This window comes from Sorex fumeus, unplaced genomic scaffold (assembly GCF_029834395.1).
Source record: "Sorex fumeus unplaced genomic scaffold, SorFum_2.1 ptg000017l, whole genome shotgun sequence".
In the NCBI taxonomy this organism is placed as follows: domain Eukaryota; kingdom Metazoa; phylum Chordata; class Mammalia; order Eulipotyphla; family Soricidae; genus Sorex; species Sorex fumeus.
Genome location: NW_026606074.1, coordinates 1888467 through 1907706, shown reverse-complemented (window position 1 = coordinate 1907706; position 19240 = coordinate 1888467). Strand labels below are relative to the sequence as shown.

The 19240-nt window shown below is 66.4% G+C and overlaps 1 protein-coding gene across 2 annotated transcripts in view; it reads right to left on the bottom strand.

Moving 5' to 3' along the window:
• The window catches only part of GRIA1 (glutamate ionotropic receptor AMPA type subunit 1), a 78929-nt gene that overhangs the window by 19663 nt on the left and 40026 nt on the right, over window positions 1–19240 (bottom strand). For both annotated transcript variants that reach the window (XM_056112250.1, XM_056112252.1), the window contains exons 4-11: window positions 17838–18022; window positions 16474–16527; window positions 13704–13865; window positions 12249–12416; window positions 11566–11670; window positions 8133–8243; window positions 7102–7308; window positions 4369–4739 (exon numbers count right to left, since the gene is read on the bottom strand). In XM_056112250.1, coding sequence (XP_055968225.1) covers window positions 4369–4739; window positions 7102–7308; window positions 8133–8243; window positions 11566–11670; window positions 12249–12416; window positions 13704–13865; window positions 16474–16527; window positions 17838–18022 — 1363 coding nt within the window. The remainder of the gene's footprint in view (window positions 1–4368; window positions 4740–7101; window positions 7309–8132; window positions 8244–11565; window positions 11671–12248; window positions 12417–13703; window positions 13866–16473; window positions 16528–17837; window positions 18023–19240) is intronic.

The window sequence follows — 19240 nt, the reverse complement described above, 5'->3', positions numbered from 1 at the left end:
CCCTCCGCGTCGCTGCCTCTGCCCCCGCCCGCGGCCCCGCTCCCTCCAGACCAGCTCGGGGAGGAAGCAGCCTCCCGCCTCTCCTCTGGCCACTGCGGAGGCTGCACAGCCTGTGCTGCGATTCCCTGAGGTGTCCTGAGACACTGGCCAGGAAACTCAGAGTCTCAGAGGTTGATTTGCTCCACCTTAGCGGGGGGAGGGGGAGGGGAGGAACGCCATCCGGGAGAACCACCCCCGCGGCTGGGCCTGCATCACGAGTGTCTGTGTGCGGTAGAGGCCCTGACTGGCCCGCGGGCGTCCACGTCTGTGTCAGCACCTCTGAGCACGCCCGTCCAGGGCTCGGGCATCCGTGGGCACCAGGGCGGGTAGCACGAACAGCCCCGAGCGGCCGAGAGCCCAGGCCGGGGCTCCTGAGGGCTCCTGGGACAGCACGTGCGAGGGAAGAGATGCCGACCAGCCTGTCCCCACGGCCACCGTCCCCGCCCCTCCACCGCTCCTCTCTGCGCGCAGGGCACAGGGTGGCCGCACAGGACAGCACCTTCCCGACAGGACGGCCGCGAGAAAACCAGGCGTCCCCTGACCGACTCCCGGCGAGACGGCCCCACTCGGGAGCACAGAAGCAGAGGTGGGACGAGACCTGCGGGCCGCTCCCGGGGAGGTGGACAGACGCCCGGGCGGCTCGCCGGGCCGGTGGCGGCCGTGCCAGCAGGAGCGACGTCTTCCAGCTGCTTCCGAAAACAGTTTGGCAAGATCTGCCACAGGAAATTGTACGTAACGGGCCTGGGAATCCCGCGCCCAGAGAGACGGCCAACGGGAACCTGCGCGCTTGCCGGAGCCCCCGGGACTATCTATGGAAGCGCTATTTATAGTGGCCGCACGCGGGGAGGACGCAGATGTTTGTCTCAAAGAAAGTGGCACTCCTGGATTTATTTATGGGTGACTGGGGGGTGGGGAGGCACGGCAAGGAGCCACAGCGTGATGGCGTGGGTCTCAGCGCCGGGAGAGTGGACGCCGCGTCAGAGAAGGCTGGCGGGGGCGGCCCACGCCCCTGCAGCTCACGGGGTTGAGTGGAGGGGCGGCCGGCCGCCAGGCAGCGTCCAAGCGGCCAGCACTCTGTGACATTATTTTTGCCACTGAATAGCCTAATTTTTTTTCTCAGGCAAGTTCTGCCCACGTGGGGGCCGCTGTCAGGAGCTGGCCTGCATCTGGCTTCTTTGAGTCTCTGTCCGTCTGTCGTTCAGCCGTCGTGGCTACTGGGCGGATGGGGCAAGCTCCCGTCTCTCTGACCGCGCTGTCCCCGATCCGAGGCTGGTGTGGCCGTCTGTGCTGTGCCCTGCATGAGTGTGGCTGGGTACCAAGGACCCAGCGTCCAGCGGCTCCCAGGGGACTCGAGATGCAGTGTCCAGTGGCTCTCGGGGGAAGCACCCAGCATCCAGCTGCTGTTGTCCAGGGCAGCCTGGGCAGGGACCCGCTTCTGGTGTCCGCCCTCTCTCTCTCTCTGGGGACAGCTGGCCTCGACTTACTCCATCCCTGCGTGGTTGCCAGCTGCCCCGGGCCCGGGCCCCCTGAGCTGTCTCCCGGGCGCTCGCTCTCAATCCCTCTTCCCTGGGTGGTGGGAGCAGGTGTCCACTCTGCCCGTGTACCTGCCATGCTCCAGCTCCCGCTCCTGCCCCAGAGTGGACATCAGAGGTGCTGACGGAGACTTGGGATGGAAGGCTGGGGCTAGGGAGACACTCGGCCGTCCACTCGTCCTCCCGAGGCCCCGTCCGGCCCCCTCCTGGGCACGAGCTTGGTCCTTACCTTCGCTGGCCGGGGCTGTGCAGTGAGGTGTGGACCGGGCCCAGCACAGCCTTCCCAGGGCCACAGGGTGGGCGGCACTTGGGGCTCCTGCCTCCATTGGTTCCACGATCGGGATCCTTCAGGCCTCATGAGACCTCAGGGTGCAGGATTTTGGTGGCAGACAGCTGCAACGCTGCCTCCTGCTGTGAAGGGTCAGCAGGGGGCATCCGGCAAGCACCAGCCAAGGCCGGAGCACGAAAGGCTCCAGGCAGACGGGCAGTGGACGGACGAACCCTCCGCGGGGAGCAAGGGTCTGGGCTGGAACGACCTGCTTCAGGGTTCTGGTGGAGTTGCCACGGTTCCTAACCCAGGGATGCTGGCCGAGGAGAAGCCACATCTGCAGGGGACACGAACTGGACGCAGAGCTGGACGTGAAGCTGGACATGAAGCGTGGATGCAAAGTGTAGAGGTGAAGCAAGGCAGCGTGGGCTGCAGCAGGACGGGCCCGTCTGTGGCTGGCGCTCAGGAGGTCGGGGTGGAGGCCAGGGTGGAGGCGGGGTGGAGAGTGGCCAGAGGGCTGGACAGGCCCGTGTCTCCCACTGACCGGGTCCTGCGAGTGCCCAGCGACCTCAGGCCATCTCTCTCTTCCCCATGTCCCCAGGCCACCTGTGTGTGTCGTGTGGGGCAGGGCAAGGGTCTTTCCCAGACTACGGCCCCTGGCTACCACCCACGGCATCCTGCTGGGTGGGGTGCCAGCCTGTCCGCTCATTCTCGCCACCCTCTTTGGCCCCTGCATGAGGGCCACCCTGGCCCCTGCCTCCTACCCTTGTATCTGGGCCCCAGACGGCCATGTCTGCAGGGTGACCCTGGTGGGCTCTGTGCCGTGGGCCCACCCACGTGCCGACGGGCAGTTTGAGGTCAGCTCTCGGCTCTGGGGCAGGCCGAGAGGTGGAGCCGCTGCCGGTGGTCAGTGAGAGCCTGGACAGGGCCCTGCGGCCACCCTGCGCCCTCACTGCCGGGGGGGTGGGGCGAGGCAGGGTCTGTGTCATGCTGCGAGTGGCCCCTGCCCTGCACTCACTCAGACCGGGGTCCCAGGGCCCACACAGACACGGATGTGCTGCCCACTGGCCCCTGCTCAAGTGCCCGGGCCAGACGCTGGCGACTCTCGGCCACCCGGGGCTCAGGCAGGGGCCAGCTGCCTCTGCCTTGCCGAGAGCCCCCCATGTCCACTGCCCACCACCAGCACACCCCTCCCTGCTCCTGGCCTTGCACCCGTGCGAGACCCCCCCCACCCTCGTTCCTCTCACGGCTCCTGGGCACCTGCAGCATCATCCAGCCACCCTCATGAGGGCTCCCTGCAATGCCGCTAATTTCAGAGCGAGTCGCCGTGCAGCAAGCGTGGGGGCCTCCAGCCAGGTGAGCTCCCGCCAGCCCCCCGACACTGCACGCTCGCCGCTCTCCAGAGACGGTTTTCGAGGCCGGACTCTCCCCAGGGCCCACCAGGCCCCGCTCACTGGGCCGCACCACCCTGCCTGAGCTGGCTCATGCCCTGAGCTTTGTCATTTGCACTGTAGTGCACCCGTGGGCCCTGACCCCAACCCCCAGAAGCGTCCATGCAGGAAAGAGGCCACACAGGTGGGAGCATGGGACAGCGGCCTGAGCTGGGACCGTCCTGTCCCCACCTGGCTGTCTCCTTCCTCTGCGTCCTCCCAGGGAACCCAGCCCAGCCGCAGCGCCCAGCCCTTCCCCAAAACCACGGGCCCCGGGGCCTTAGCACAGCTGTTTCCTGGGGACACCCCGGACGTAGAGCAGAGGCCAGTCTGCCTGGAATGCGGGTCTGCAGGCCGGGCCCTGCCTGTGTGTCCCGGATCGCTGCCCCGGGTGTGTCTGTCGCTCGCACCCCCGCCCGCCCCGCCCCTGCTCCCTTCTCTCCCGCAGTGCCAGCCAGCAGCCCCGCCCGTCTCACACCCGCTCCCCACGCCCACCCGTGTCTGTCTCCCACAGAGAAAGAAGAACAAGGCATGGGGGGGTGGCAGGAGGCAGCTGCTCCCGGGCTCTGGGGGACGTGGGTCCACGCCAGCCCCCGGCCCTCTGTGTGTCCCCCGGGGCCCGGAGACTGTGGCATCCACCGTGGCTCCACCCCCAGGGCCCCAGAAACAAGCCTGCTTGCCCCCTGCCTGACCCCCTGACACCTCCAGGAAGCGGCTGCCGGGCACCTTGACCCACGACCCGCCACTTCCGGCCACCCTGCAGGCGTGGCCTGGGGACTGGGCAAGGGGCCAGGCCCAGGAGGGAGAGGCAGGCGGTGCCCGACTCGGCCTGGCACCGAGGGCAGGACCCCAAACGGCAGGGCGGCTGCTGAGAGGAGACCGTTCCCCTGGAGGGACGCGCGTGCCCACAGCTCAGCCCCGGGGCCGTGGCCACCTCCCACCCGGCAGCCTGGGGCCGGGTTCCCCCGGGCTGAGAAACGGCTCTGTGCTCTTGAGGTCGGGGGGCTGGGCTGGAGTGGGGGCTCCGCGGTGCCCCCAGCCCCCAGGAGCCAGGCCCACGCTGGCCGCGCCCCCCACGCCGCCCGGCGCCCGCGCTGACCTGGGGGAGATGTCGCAGCCCTGCTGCATGAAGGCGCCCAGCGAGAACCACAGGCTGTTGAAGATCCCGAACTCGTTGGACTGGTCGCCGGCCGCGGGCTCCCGGCCCTCCTCCAGCTCCTCGTTGTGCCACTCGTAGGGGCTGAAGCGGCTGACCAGGAAGAGGACCACGCTCACGCCGATGTAGGCGAAGACGATGCACATCCAGATCTCGTAGGCCAGCGGGTCCAGGAAGGAGAAGACGCCGGGCTTGGACTTCTGCGGCTTCTTGATCATGATGGAGATGCCCAAGCTCATGAAGGGCTTGGAGAAGTCGATCACCTCCTCGCGCACCAGCGTGATGGTCAGCGGGGCCACCGCCACGTCCGCCCTCTGCGGCCAGAGACACGGGTCAGCGCAGCTCTCCAGAGGTTCCGGGCCCCGGGTCCCGGTGGGCGCCCGGGGGCAGGAGCACACGCTTCCTCTTTGGGGGAGAGTCTGAGGTCGTGGCCGGCCGGGCGGAGGGACCCCCGGGCTGTCAGGGCGGGGACTCGGGCTGGACACGTGCAGGGCAGAGGCCTCGGCCCCCACAACGCTTCCTCGTGGGCTCTCGTGTGTTTCCCTAGGACGGTGCTGGGGGCAGGCTGGGGGTGGTGGTGAATCCTGGCGGGGGCGGGTGGCTCTGTGGCTGGCACTGGGCGTGGCAGTGGGCTGGGTGGCACCCAGGATGTGCCTGGGGTGGGCTGGGGGGAGAAAGCCCCGAGGGGCCATGGACCCGCCATCCCTGGAAGGAGCCTGGCACCTGCCTCGGGGCCTTGCTCCGTGCCAGCCCGTTTCCAACTCACTAGCCTCAGACCCGCACCCAGGAGGCTCAGGGACAGGCGGGGGTGTGTGCCCAAGCCCGAGTGCCCAAGCTGCAGTTGGGCCAGTCTCCCAGGGAAGCTGGACCTGGGGTTGGTCAGTCCCCCTGGAGCCCCGCGGCTCTGAGCTCTGCGGGCGGGCAGGACACCGCGTTTTCTCCCATCCTGGCTCAGCCTGGCCACTCTGACTGGGGCCCAGGATGGGGGATTCCAGGGACCTGAGGGAGAGGGCAGTGAGTCCAGCCCACAAGCACTTGCTTCTTCCCTTCCAGAAGGTTCTCTCTGGAGGGAGGGCCGAGAGGCCTTGAGGTGGCGGGGGCGGGGGGGCTTAGCGTGCGCGTCCCGAGGGGCCTGGGGGTGCTCAGCACGTCCAGCTCCTTCCAAAGGGCCATTTGGTGCCGGGGCTGGACCCAGCTCTGCCCCAATCTCTCCCCGACCCGGGTGCTGAGGGGAGGGCGTGGGGTGCCCCTGCCCCACCCCTGCCCCAGGCCCCACTGCCCATGGGGGCGGCCTACTCTTACCCAGCCCCGTGCTCGGGGGACGGGAGGAGCCCACGGAGGTGGAAAGTTCATGGCAGTTGCCATGGGGACGACCTGAGTGGAGTTGCCATGGCAACCGCCTCCACACAGCAGCCGCCTCCGTCCTGCCCCGCTCAGCTGCCAGAGGCTCCCGCCGCCCCCCACCCCGCTTTGTGGCCCCCCCAGCATGCTCGGCTGCTCCTCTGTGGCCCCCGGGCCGGGAGCCGGGCACTGGGCCCGCGGGGGCCCCTCACCCCTGCGCCCGTCCAGGCCTCTCAAGCCCGTGTGAGGCTGCAGTGGCCGGTGCGCGGTGGGGGCAGGTGTCCCCACATCCTGCCCCAGAAAACAAGGCCCCAGTGCTGGCTTGGCCCTGCCGGGAGTCACAGCGGGCAGGGGGCAGGTGGGAGGGTGGACGGTAGAGGCGGTGCCTGCACCATGACCTGAACCCGCACGGCTTCCCCTGCATCTGCCCTTGTCCAACACCCTGCAGCCACCCACCCACCCAGCCCCCCGCCCCACTCACCCCTACACCAGCCCCTGCTCCACTCACCCCTACACCTGCTCCCCCTGCCCCACTCACCCCACCTCAAACCCCTGCCCCACTCATTCCATACACCAACTCGCCCACCATGCCCCACTCACCCCTACACCAGCCCCTGCCCCACTCACCCCTACACCTGCTCCCCCTGCCCCACTCACCCCTACACCAGCCCCTGCCCCACTCACCCCTACACCAGCTCGCCCACCCTGCCCCACTCACCCCTACACCAGCCCCTGCCCCACTCACCCCGTACACCAGCCCCTGCTCCACTCACCCCTACACCTGCTCCCCCTGCCCCACTCACCCCACCTCAAACCCCTGCCCCACTCATTCCATACACCAACTCGCCCACCATGCCCCACTCACCCCTACACCAGCCCCTGCTCCACTCACCCCTACACCTGCTCCCCCTGCCCCACTCACCCCTACACCAGCCCCTGCCCCACTCACCCCTACACCAACTCGCCCACCATGCCCCCCTCACCCCTACACCAGCCCCTGCTCCACTCACCCCTCCACCTGCTCCCCCTGCCCCACTCACCCCACCACAAAACCCTGCCCCACTCACCCCTACACCAGCCCCTGCCCCACTCACCCCTACACCAGCCCCTGCCCCACTCACCCCTACACCTGCTCCCCCTGCCCCACTCACCCCTACACCAGCCCCTGCCCCACTCACCCCTACACCAGCTCGCCCACCCTGCCCCACTCACCCCTACACCAGCTCGCCCACCCTGCCCCACTCACCCCTACACCAGCCCCTGCCCCACTCACCCCGTACACCAGCTCGCCCACCATGCCCCACTCACCCCTACACCAGCCCCTGCCCCACTCACCCCGTACACCAGCTCGCCCACCATGCCGTTCCAGGCCTTGGTGTCCGGGTCGCGGGCGCCGTACTTGCCGTCGCTGACGATCTCCAGCCGGTAGGAGTAGCCCACGTGCTTGGCGATCTCGGCCGCCAGCTCCACGCAGTAGCCCTCGTAGCGGTCGTTGCCCTCGAACTGGTTGGCGTTCTTCTTGAGCATGACGTAAGGGTCCTCCTGCGGGGAGGGGGCAGAGTGGGGCACCCCAGCGGGGTCACCGGCGCCCCGTCCTGCTCCCGGCCACACGGGGCCCCCGCAGTGAGGGCAGCCGGGGCTGTGGGGGCAGGAGCTGGCACGTCTCCTCACGGGTGGGCTCGGGGCTCCCTCAAGGCCTTGCTGTTCTAGACTGTTCTGCTGGAGCCCTGGAGTCAGTAGCTGCCCCTCAGGCATGGTCTGGAGCCTCTGGGGAGGGTGGACAGGGCAGCGGCTCTGCAGACACTCAGCCCGTGTTTGCACCTGGGGGCCGGGGGTCCCCAAGGGAAGTGGTGTTTCTCCCGTACACAGGGAAACCGCGAGGGCAGCACGGAAACGGGACCGCGTCTGTAGGGCGAGGGGTGCTCGCACGCACTAGGATGGTGGTCATGCTGTGGACCGGGGTGTGTGTGTGTATGTGCGTGCATGTGCAGGTGCATACGTGAGTGTGCATGTGTGTGCGTGTGTGCACGTGTGTCTCTGTGGGGGGTGTGCATAGAGTGCGAGTGTGCGAATGTGTACATACGTGTGCATATGTGTGTACACATGTGTGTGCATGTGTCCGTGTGTGTGCATATGTGTATGTACATGTGTGCACATGCGTGTGTGTGTGTTCTGTGTGTGCGTGTGTGTACATGTGTGCGTGTCTGTGTATGTCTGTGTGTGCATGTGTGCGCGTGTCTGTGTGTGCACGCGCATGTGTATGTATGTGTGTGCGTGTGTGTGCACGTGTGTGTGTATGTATGTGTGTGTGCGCGCATGTGTGTGTACGTGTGTGTATGAATGTGTGTGTGTGTGCTGGCACTCACTAGGATGGTGGTCACGATGTACGTCCTGTTCTGGACGCTCGAGTTGTCCCCGCCGGCCTGGGCATCGGTGGCTGCAGGGACGAACTTGTCGTCCTCGTTCCAGTAGCCGATCTGTGGGCGAGGTGCAGAGAGGACGGGTCAGCTGGGGAGAGGCCTGCATGGACGCCAGGCTGGGCTGTGGCTAAGGGACATTGCCGTGGAAGCCACATGGTCACATGCTGTCCGGGTGCCAGTGGCATTGCAGGGGTGAGGTGAAGCGGCCTGGAGACCCCCCCAGGCTGAGCCCTGGCCACTGTCCTTCCCTCCTTGGGCGCCCTCTCTGCCATGGCGGGAGCCTGCGCGTCGGTGGTGATTTGTCCCCTTGCTTCCTGGACCTCAGTGGTACTGTGGGTCTCCAGTTGCAGCCAGTGGGGCCGCTGGCAGGGACAGTGGGTCTGTGAGGGACCAGGGCCACCCCAGCCCGAGCTGCCTTGCCAGCCTGGGCCTGTGGTCTCAGCCTCGCCTCCACTCTTGGCTGCCTCAGTGGTGGCTGCTCTGGCCTGGGCCTCTGGGCTCCCGCCGGGCCGTCGTGGGGCAGGTCCAACTACCCGGGTCCTCTCTCGGTGTGCATTTAATCGACCCGATCCTCTCGTGTGGGTTTAATGGGTGCCCACGCAGGCTGCCTGGCCACTGAGCTCTCTTACGAGGGTGGAGCTGTCCAGGCACACGTGTCTCAGCCCAGGATCTCATAGGGTCCTGCTCACGGGGACAGGTGGCCAGGCTGGACACCAGCTGGTCATCTCCCTGGCCCTGCGTGTGGAAGGACACGCCCGGAGGCAGGACACGGGTGAGCCAGCAGCTGGGGGCAGGGCTGTTGGGCTGGAGACAGGGGGGTTGCGAGGCCTCAGGGCTGTCAGACGGGCAGTCGCCACCCTCTGGGAGAGCTGCAGGGACAGGCCAATGTGGAGGGCCAGAGACGAATGCAGTGTAGACGAGCCTCAGCCCCTATGTGGGGAATGTGGTGTAGACGGGCCCCAGCCCCTGTGGGGGTTTCCCCTGATGCCCCATCTCCTGGCGCTGTGTCCACCCAGACCCCGCCTGCCTGCCCATGTCTGGGGGAGCTGCACCTCCCGCCGTACCGACTGCCCAGGCGCGTGGCCCGAACTCCACGCGAGTGTGGTTCAGTGTGCTCACAGAACGTGTCAGACGACTGCGGGGGCCACCCCTGAAGGCTGTGGGCGGCATGAGGACACAGCTCGAGCAGGCCTGGGTGGCAGCCACGTGCTCGCTGGCTCTCTATGGGGTCGTCAGCATCGTCCGGGGAGCCACGCGGAGCTGCCAGCCCCGTGAGCCCGGGCAGCCGGACACTGGAGGTTGCAGGCGGCCGGTCCTGACGCCTCTGCCCACAGCAGGGTCCCGCCCTGTCCTCACGCCACACAGACCCTCCTGGGACTGCTGCCGTCTGAGCGGGCGACACCTCGGCCAGAGACGGCCTGGCCTGAGCGGCGGCCCTGTCATCGGTAATAAGCCACAGAGGGGAGGAAAGAAGCATGGCCGGACACAGCATGCGGTGGGGAGGCCTACCGGGGCCTGGGGGGAGGGGGCGGGCTGTCTCAGCCTCGGCAGAGACCCGGCCTGGGGGTACAGGCAAGGGGCGAGGGGTGGTGAGGTGAGGGACAGAGATGGCAGCACGGCCTGCATGGGGCGGGGGTGAGCACTGGGGCCCGATGGCCACGGCAGAGTCACGTCGCCCTGCGCTGGGTCCGTGGGAGGCAGGAGCCGGCCGAGAGCATCCTCAAGGGGTGGTGTGGGCTGAGGGGTCCTTGGGCCCCTCCCCCTGGCCCTCGTGCCGGGGAGCCCCCCCACGCCCACCCTGCTTGGCCTCGCCGGAGGCGGATGGAGTAAGCCCTGCAGCCACAGACGTGCGGGATTGATTTTCTGAAAGCCGGATTCCTGTAAACAGAGGCGCTAAGCCCACTCCTGAGGAAGGATTTAGTCACCGAGAGGAAGCCTGAAAAATGGTCTGAAAAGGCAGCGCGCTGCTCGTGGATTTTAAGGTCACCACGTTATTTCTGTTTGTGATTTATCTTTTCCACGGGCTGCCACAGCCTGACTCACTGAACCAGTGCTGAGGTTAAAAATTCCTGCGGCCTGAGAAGGGAGTTTAAAGCAGGCGAACTACCAAGGGAACACAACTAAATGCCCTGTCAGCCCAACAGCTGGCTATTAGCGGACTGTCCAACCAACCAAGCACCAGTCAACTCTCCAGTCAACCAATTACCCAGCCAGCCATCCAAGCAAACAACTAACCATCCAACCAACCAACCAACCAACCAACCGTCCAATCAACCGACCAACTAACTAGCCATCCAACCAACCAACCATCCAACCAACTAACCAACCATCCAGTCAACCAACCATCCAAGCAACCACCAAGCAACCAACCAACTAAGCATCCAACCAACCAACCATCAAACCATCCAACTATCTAACCAACCAATCATCCAACCAATTCACCATCCAAGCAACCACCCACCCACCCACACATCCATCTAGCCAAGCAATCATCTATCCAGCCAACCTAGCATCCAGTCAGCCAACCATTCACCATCCAGAGGCTGGAACGATAGCACAGCAGGAAGGGCATTTGCCCTGCACATGGCTGACCCAGGTTCGATCCCCGGCATCTAATATGGTCCCCCGAGCACCACCAGGAGTGACTCCTGAGTACAGAGCCAGGAGTAACCCCTGAGCATCGCTGGGTGTGGCCCCCAAACAAAAACAAAGCAAAAACAACAGGTCATCCACCTGTCCATCTGCCCGTCTAACCAATCAGCCAGCCAGATAACGGGCCGACCCGCCAGCCCACTCACCAGCCAAACAACCGAGGCACCACCTGATAGGCTGACGGTGGTGCCAGTCACATGCCAGGCGCCACGTTCCCGCCGTGGGCAGATCTGCTTCCTTTGGTTCTGACGGTGACCCTGCGGGGGCCCATGGGGCTCACCCGCCCCCTGGAGAGGACCCAGCTGAGCCCAGGGTAGCTCAGGGATATGCCCGAGCCCCGGTGCCCAGGGAGGGCTCAGGTGGAGACCGACCGGTTTGCTCCTGTCCCGGCCCCAAATGTGCGTCTGAGATAAGGCCCCGGGGGGCCAGTTCCCTCTCGGGGCTGTGACACTCGCCCCCAGGGTCCTCTGCTGCAGGCAGATCCCAGCTGGTGTCCGAGTACCCGCCTCTGCCACGCCCAGTGGACAGCCGGGAGACTCAGGTCCCGGAAGTAGGGGTGCAGCCTGGGGACGGCCCCCGCAGGGATGAGGGCATGAGGTGGCCGCCGAGGCCATGCTGGGGAAGCAGCTCTGGCATCCGCCTGTCCTTGTGCAGAGACATGGGACGCACACTGGTGGGCCCCCTGCCACCCTCCCCCCCCGTCCTCCCCCCACCGCCCGTTTCCCACCTTCCGGACCCCGTCGTGCCGCATCTCGATGACATGCAGGGTGTAGTTGGTGCGCCGGCCCTTCTCATTGAACTGCACGTTCCCCGTCAGCCCCTCGAACCGCACCTGCAGGGGAGTCGGGCACTGAGCGCCTCGGGCCACAGCCCTGGGGGCTGGGTAGACCCTGGGAGCACAGGCGGCGCTTGGCAGGGAGCTCTCCCTGCCTCTGCTCAGACACGGGTGCTCCTAGCCACGTGCAAAGACTGATGCACGCCTGGGAGAGCAGGGAAGGTCCAGAACCTTCTGAGATGGGAGCAGAGACACAGGCGGGCGCGTGCTCCCAGGGCTGACAGACAGGACTCCCCCTCCAGTGTTCTGGCCCGTCACGCAGGGCCCTTGGGGTGCAGCCCTCTCTTGCCCTGCTCTCTAAGCGCTCAGAAGTGCAGGTGAAGTGGGTGTGTGCGGCCACACCCACTGTGGTGGGACAGGCCCTGGGGCTGTGCAGCACCTGGCCCCGAGGGGTCCCCACCCCTGAGTCTGAGACGTGGCTGCCCTGTGGCTGTGCGGCTGAGCCTTCCCGGTGAGCCACAGGGGCGGCCTCAGTTACTCTCTGCAGGGCCCCCCCCCACCGGGGCTCACCCCTGCAGGACCCCTCCCCCTGCCACCCTCCCCCTCCCCCCACCCGCTGCCGCCCCTCCCCCTACCTGCTGCAGTGCCCTCTGGATGTCGATGCCCTGGCCCCAGGGCACGGCGGGGTTGGCCAGGCAGTCCCCTGCGTTGCCCCTCCGGGAGATGTCTATCCGCTGCCGGCGCAGGCTCTGGAAGGCCTCGGCCATCACCTTCACCCCGTCGTAGGTCAGCGCGGACGTATACTGCAGAGCGGACCTGGGCGTGAGGGGCGGGCGGGCGGCTCTGCGGAGCCCGGGCAGAGCTGCTCGGACCCTCTCGGGGCTGCCCTGCCGCTCCCTCCCGCCTGTCTGAACAGCCCCGCCTCCCGCCCCTCCCCCCCAGGCTGGGCCGTTCTCAGTTTCCCGACTGAGTCGGGAAGCAGGATCTGCATGAGTTCCTGGGTTCGACTTGCTCTCCCTGCCGAGCAGGTGGCCGGCTGTTGGCCACAGGCCAAGTCGTCCTTAGCCGGCAGAGTGGGGGGGGGGGCGGGGCGACACGGCCAGGCCGCTGACTCAGCACGCAGACTTGCTCTAGTCAGGCGAGGACCACCCAGTCTCCAGGGGTCTGGAGACGTTAAGAATAATGACCACACACACAGACACAGACATCCACACATCCACACACAGAGATACACACACACACTCACACACTTGCACTCACACACACAATCACACACATGCACAGACACACATTCATACACATACTCACACACTCACACGCAAAACCACACTCACTTGCACTCACACATGGAGTCACACACGTGCAGTCACACACTTGCACTCACACACAGACACACGTAGTCACACACTCACTCACACTCACATTCACACACACACTCACACACTGGCACTCACACTCACACCCCCTCACCCACTCGCAGCCCCCTCCCTGCCCCCCCCCCCCGTCTGGACGCTGCCGCCATCCCTGCTGCAATGTCCCCCCCAGAGTCTGTGGGCATCACCAGCACCTCATGGACAGACCCAGCCTGAGCACGTCCTCGGCCGCACACAGCCCTGCCGCCTGGCCTGCCAGGGGAAGACGGGCCACTGTGCAGGCCCGGGTGGCAGCAGGTGGACCCTGGCCCTGCCCAGCTGGTGGCTGGGCGGGGCAGACGGGCGCTGGAGGGAGCAGGTGTGGAGCCCAGGCCAGCATGAGAGACAGTCGCACCACCCGCGGGCCTAGTGGGAGCAGGCTCGCCCCCTGACCGCACGCTGTCTTCCTGAAACCCTGCAGCTGTGGTCGGGGCCACCCGGGTGGGGCCTCTGTCAGCTCCTGCTGCCTTTCCGCCTTCCCTCTGGGCAGAGTTGTGAGGCGAGGGCTGGCACCCTGCAGCCATCCTGGGCCACGAGGCAGCTGCCAGCAGTGGAGAGCAGCAGAGCCAGGCTGAGGCCCCGGGTGTGCGGGGACTGTGGGGTCCTGGGGCGGCGGCCCCCCACCTTCACAGACACAGCCCCTCGGCTCGTTCCGAGGGCTGCCGCAGCCCCCCTCACCTTGGGCCTCTTCCAGTCCACACGCGTGTGGTCGCGGGCATCACTGCTCTTCCATTGCTGCATGATGCGGGCAGGCACCGTGTCCGTGTAGTTGACCAGCTGGAAGCCCGTCACGTTGGCCCCACTTTCCTTGAACCTGCTCAGGTCCATGTCCATGAAGCCCTGGGCAAGAGGGGTAGCGGTCAGTGCTCGGGTCACCCGCCGCGTGCGTTCCCCGGGGCTGAGTGCCCCACCCCGAGGGTCCTGGCCCCCATGACCTGCAGTGCTCCCTGCATGCCCCCGACCCCGGCCAGCACGGGACCTCGGTTGGTGCCCTACCACGTCCTGGACCCAGTGCCTGGGGCGTGTGGCTGCCAGCGGGCGGGAGAGGGCTTAGTAAGAGCTGCCCTCCCCAGGCACAGAGCGAGCAGGGCCGGCCGGTCAGCGGCGGCTCTGAATCACAGAGCGCGATGCTCTCGTGGGAGGGCTCTGGGCCCGGCTGGCCCTGAGCCGCTGATCACAGCCGTCGGCGTGGAGGATGCCAGGTCCCTCACCTCTCCCCTTCCCGACACGCCCGAGGACACGGGGGTCACATGTGGAGACTGGGGGGGCGGTGCCGACTGTCTCCAAGGGCGTCCTGGGTCTGAGGCAGCAGAGTGTCCCTGAGGACAGAGGGGCAGCTGGCCACGCCAGCTCCCGTGTCCCTCGGCCCCTCTGGGGTGGGGCCAGTGGCGGTCTCCCCAGCCGTCTCCCGTGTGAAGGGCCAGCCCCCCTGGCCAGCAGCCATGCGCCCTGCCTGAGCACACTCACGCAACCACGGTTAATTAGTGGGATGATTTTTATTAAAAATGAGCCGAAACCTCCGGGCGGTGCTGGGGACCTTCCTCCTGCTGTTGGGGACCTTCCTGCTTCCCGCCCGAGTGGTTCTTTCCGGCCCCCGTTGCCGGGCGAGATGCCCCGTCGCAGGCTGGGTTCCCTAGGTCACCTTTGGCCCCTCATGACCCCCGAAGAGAGGCGGGTGGGTAGTGCCCTCGCGCCTGTTTATTCTCCGGCTCGAGTCTCCTCACCACCTGGTGCTCTGCCCTCGCCTCATGCAAAGACAGAGGCGCGTTTCCCCCCCTCTAGAACCTTCCAGAGCCTTCCGGGGGCTCTGAGTCTCCGCACACCTGGCCACACACATGCCGGAGGGGCGGGGGTCCCCGCCATGCTCGGCTAACCACATGGTGGGATGTCTGGATGACGATCACCGTAACGGGGCGGGCGAGGGGTCAGCAGAGGGCTTGGGCGGAACCGGAAACTGAGGCCAATCACCAGCTGGTCTGGGAAGCAGGAAGTGCTGTGCTCTGGGCATGCCCACGCCTGCCCCCGACGCCCTGGACATCACCGCTGTCTGCACGGGCCCAGCCCCATGGCGCGTGACCCCCACCGTCCCAGCAGGTGGGAGGAGGTGCCCGCTCCAGGCTTCACCCAGGGCCCCACCCAGGGGCGGCAAAGAGCTTCAGAAACTCCACCCTGAGCCAGACAGCGGAGGGTGGGGAGGGCGGGGAGGGGTGGGAGGGTTTGCGGCGAAAGCACAAGGCCATGAGCCGGACGCCAGGTGCCCCCTCATGGCTCCCAGCTGCCTTGCTGTCTGTGTTCCTGAGCTGAGGAAGGGGCTAGAGCACTGTGTGCAAGGAGCACCCAACACCCCATGAGCACTGTGTGCAGGGAGCACCCCAAACCCCATGAGCACTGTGTGCAGGGAGCACTCGACATCCCATGAACACTGTGTACAGGGAGCACCTGAAACCCCATCAGCACTGTGTCCAGCGAGCACCCAACACCCCGTGAGCACTGCAGCCAGCCATGTGACTCGGGACGCAGGGCTGCAGGCTTCTTGCTGCCGTGTCACCCTCGAATGCGCCCCATGGGGAGCCCAGAACCCTGCGGTGCCACACGGCCAACACAGCCCTCAAACGCGCACCGAGAGTGATAGTAGGTTTCTGTCGGCTTTGGATGGCAACACGGCTGGGAAGTCCAGCATCAGGGTAAGGGGCATGGAGGGCGGCCTGGAAACTCCGCGAGAAGTAACGTGAGAAGCCGGGGGGTGCGGAGACAGCGCCTGGGCAGAGACCCTGGGCAGCCGGGGACGCGGGGGCAGTGGCCCTGGGCAGGTTCTTGGCAATTGTCTCAGGCAGGGGAAGGAGCGCCCGGTGCATTAACCGTGGGGAGTTTTCAGAGGCAAGATCCCTGCACACAGCCAACACAGAGAGGGGAACTGACGGGGCTCTGCTGGTGCCGGAAAGCTCCGGTTAAAGATTCGTCAGATGGGGCTGGAGCGATAGCTCAGCGGGGAGGGCGTTTGCCTTGCACGTGGCCGACCCCGGTTCGATCCCCAGCATCCCATAGGGTCCCCCGAGCACTGCCAGGAGTAATTCCTGAGTGCAGAGCCAGGAGGAACCCCTGAGCATCGCCGGGTGGGACCCAAAAAGAAAAGAAAAAATTGATCAGAAGTCACCAAACCACAGCTTGCCCGCCTCTAGTTGAGCACTGAGACTTTGCTGGACATGAGGAGCGGATGGGAACCGTGGCCCGAGCACGGCAGGTGGTCACACGGCAGACTCAGGTGTGTCCCGAGGGTGACGCCTGACTGCAGGGCCAGCCTGAGCACCCCAGGGCAGCCCCAGAGAGAACAAAGCAAGTGTCCGTGTCCACTCAGGGCCCAGAGCCCACCAGCGCAGCCCGGGGCAGACTGGCCAGGGAGGTGGGCCCGGGGGGGGGGTCTGGCCGCCCGCCCTGCAGGCCCACTCACCAGGTTGGCGAGGATGTAGTGGTAGCCGATACCGTTCTTCTCCATCTTCACGATCTGCAAGACAGCAGGTGGGGACGGTCAGTCGGCCCGGCCCCGGCCCAGCTGTTGCCCAGAAGCTGGTCTCCACGGGGTCCTCAGTGCCTAGCCCAGAGCAGGTGCTGTCACTGTAAGGGCCCAGCAGGAGCAGGGACCCCGGGGTCAGTTATTGTGACCCTTGGGTGGGGCTGAGGAGTTGTCCCAGGGCGGGACCTGGTCCTGGCGGAACAAGCCTCCCTGCAGCTGCTGGCCAGTCGTGTGGACGACTCTGCAGCTGGGGAGGGGGCGTGGGGGTAGAATTAGATGGCGGTGGATGTCTGGTTGCATGGTGACGGTGGGCGGGGGACAGATGGACGGAGAGGACATCTGGTTCTGCCCTCATTCTGGGCCCCGGATCCGTGCTCAGGAACGGCTCTTCCTCCCCTGAACCCCGCAGCTTCTTGAACTAGTCGAGTGTTCAGACGCTGATTAAGGACGGCTGGGAGCTCAGAGCCTGCCCCTAATCATCGCAGGCAGGAAGACGTTTGCAGAAATAGCGGCCAGAGACTCGCCAGGGGCCACGTCAGCCCGGGGCCTCACTGCTCAGGCTCAGCCTGAAACTAGATGTGATCTATCTTTTTTTTTTTAATCAACAAATTGGGGTGAGGCGGGCATGCTGGAGTCGTGAGACAGAGGAGCTCCGGGCCGCTCCCCTGACTGAATAAACGGTCCAGGTTATTAAAACCCACACTCCGACACCCACTTAATGGGATGTATGTGCATAGTGCCGCCGATTTTCCGAGGTAGGAAATGATTAAATGCAGGCGCACACGGCTGCCCGCACAGTGAGGCCCGGGGGGCAGCTTGGGGCTCTCAGCCGTCCTCCCCGACACTCAGCCTCTCACCAGACGCCTTCCCGCAACAGCACAGTCTGGCCACGGGCAAACACCCAGGTGCCAGCGGGCTCTGCGGATGCGTTACCCTCAGGCCGGAGGGGCCGGCTGGCTGGCCAGGTGAAGGGCCTGTGGCCGGCGGTCCAGAAGCCGCGTGGCTCTGCCCGGCACCCGCCCGGTGCTCTCCTGCCATCCCACCAGCCTGACACGAGCCCAGCGGGCGCTGGGGACAGTCCTAGCTGTGCCCCAGGTGACAGTCTTGGGGTCAGTTGAGCAGACGACAAGGCAGGTGCACACCGGGCACTGCTGACGAGGAAGGCCCCTTGGCCCGTGAGAATGAGCCCAGAGCCCCCCTGGCTCCTACCCGGCCCTCGGCCCACCCTCCCGGTGTCCCCCAGCCCCTGCCCAGCTCCCTCTCCTCACCCCGCCCTGTTGCCCGCCCCTCCCTGCCCCTACCTGGCCCAGGATGGCACTGAGGCGCTCGGACTCGCAGTCGACCACCACCAGCCGCTCCTTCTTCTTCTCCAGGTCCTGGAAGAGCGTCCGGTAGCCCTCCTCCGTGGTCGTCAGGACGTTCACGGCCGTCACCTGCCAGTTCTTCTCGGCGGCCGTGTCCAGGACCTTCTGCAGGACGGAGAGGCCTGGACGGGGTGAGTGGGACAGAGCGTGACCGGCTGGACCTCATGGCCCCCGGCCCGCGTGCCTCCTCCCAAGGGTTCCCCCAGCCCCGCGTGGGGCCTGCCCCCGACCTGGAGCAGGTATCAGGAGCTGACCGGGCCAGTCATGCTCCAGCCTGGCCCCCCACCCCGACCTGGCTGGACCCCCGCCCCCCTGCAGACGATGTGTCACTCTGCAGTGCCCCCCGAGGCTGGGATGGGACTAGGGGGTGGGCGTGGGGCTGTAGGAATGTCCGCTGTCTGCGCCAGTGGGCATGGGTGACCTTGAGGTCCGGCATCGGGTGGCATCCAGCCCTGACACCCCCACGGGTGGAGTCCATCTCCTGTGACTCGCTGAGCAGGGCGTGGGGCGATTCCTCCGTGTGGTTGGGGACACTGCCTGCCCACGGCGGCTTCAGGCAGAGGCGTCTGTCCTGGTTGTGACCAGCTGCGGGGCCCGGGCTTGGGGTGCTGGCGGGGAGGTCGGAGGGATGAGGGTCACTGGGTGCCCTGCTCTTGGGTATGCTTTCCTCTCCTGGATGTTCAGGTAGGCCTCATGTGACGGGCACCTGCTGGCCTGTACCCTTGGCCGACCTTGCTACAGGCTTCAGGACAGGCCATGGACGTCGGGGCGGGGGCACGTCCTGTTGACCCCGGCATTGGCCGCTCGGCTCTGAATTTGCGTCCGGGTCATTTCTGTCCTGGTCACGGGACTTGCGCTGACCAGGCACCCAGGGTCGGGGTGGCCACAGCGGGTGTACCGGACCCACGGGTCTGGCGCCATCTGTCGGGGTGTGCTCAAAGGAGGGTCCTGGACCGTGGTCCCTTGGCTCCTGCCCAGGGTGCCTGAGACTCCTGTGCCCAGGCCCTGCTGTGGCGCTTCCCGGAGGCTCCGCGAGGCTCCTGCCGCCTGGTCCCGCAGGGTGCCGGCCCCTACTTGTCTACATCCTCCCCACAGAGTCCTCAGGGGCTTTGCTCTGATGGGAAGGGGGATCCACACAGGACAGCGATGCCACTGCCAGGAAGTTCTTCAGACGAGGCCTCTTGGGGGCCAGAGGGATGGTGCAGTGGTTAGGGTGCTCGCCTTGCATCTGGCTGACCGAGGGTCTGTGTGTTTAATCCCCGGCCCCCCATACGACTGCAAGTCCTGCCAAGCATAATCCCTGAGTATAGAGCCAGGAGCAAGCCAGGAGCACTGTGTGT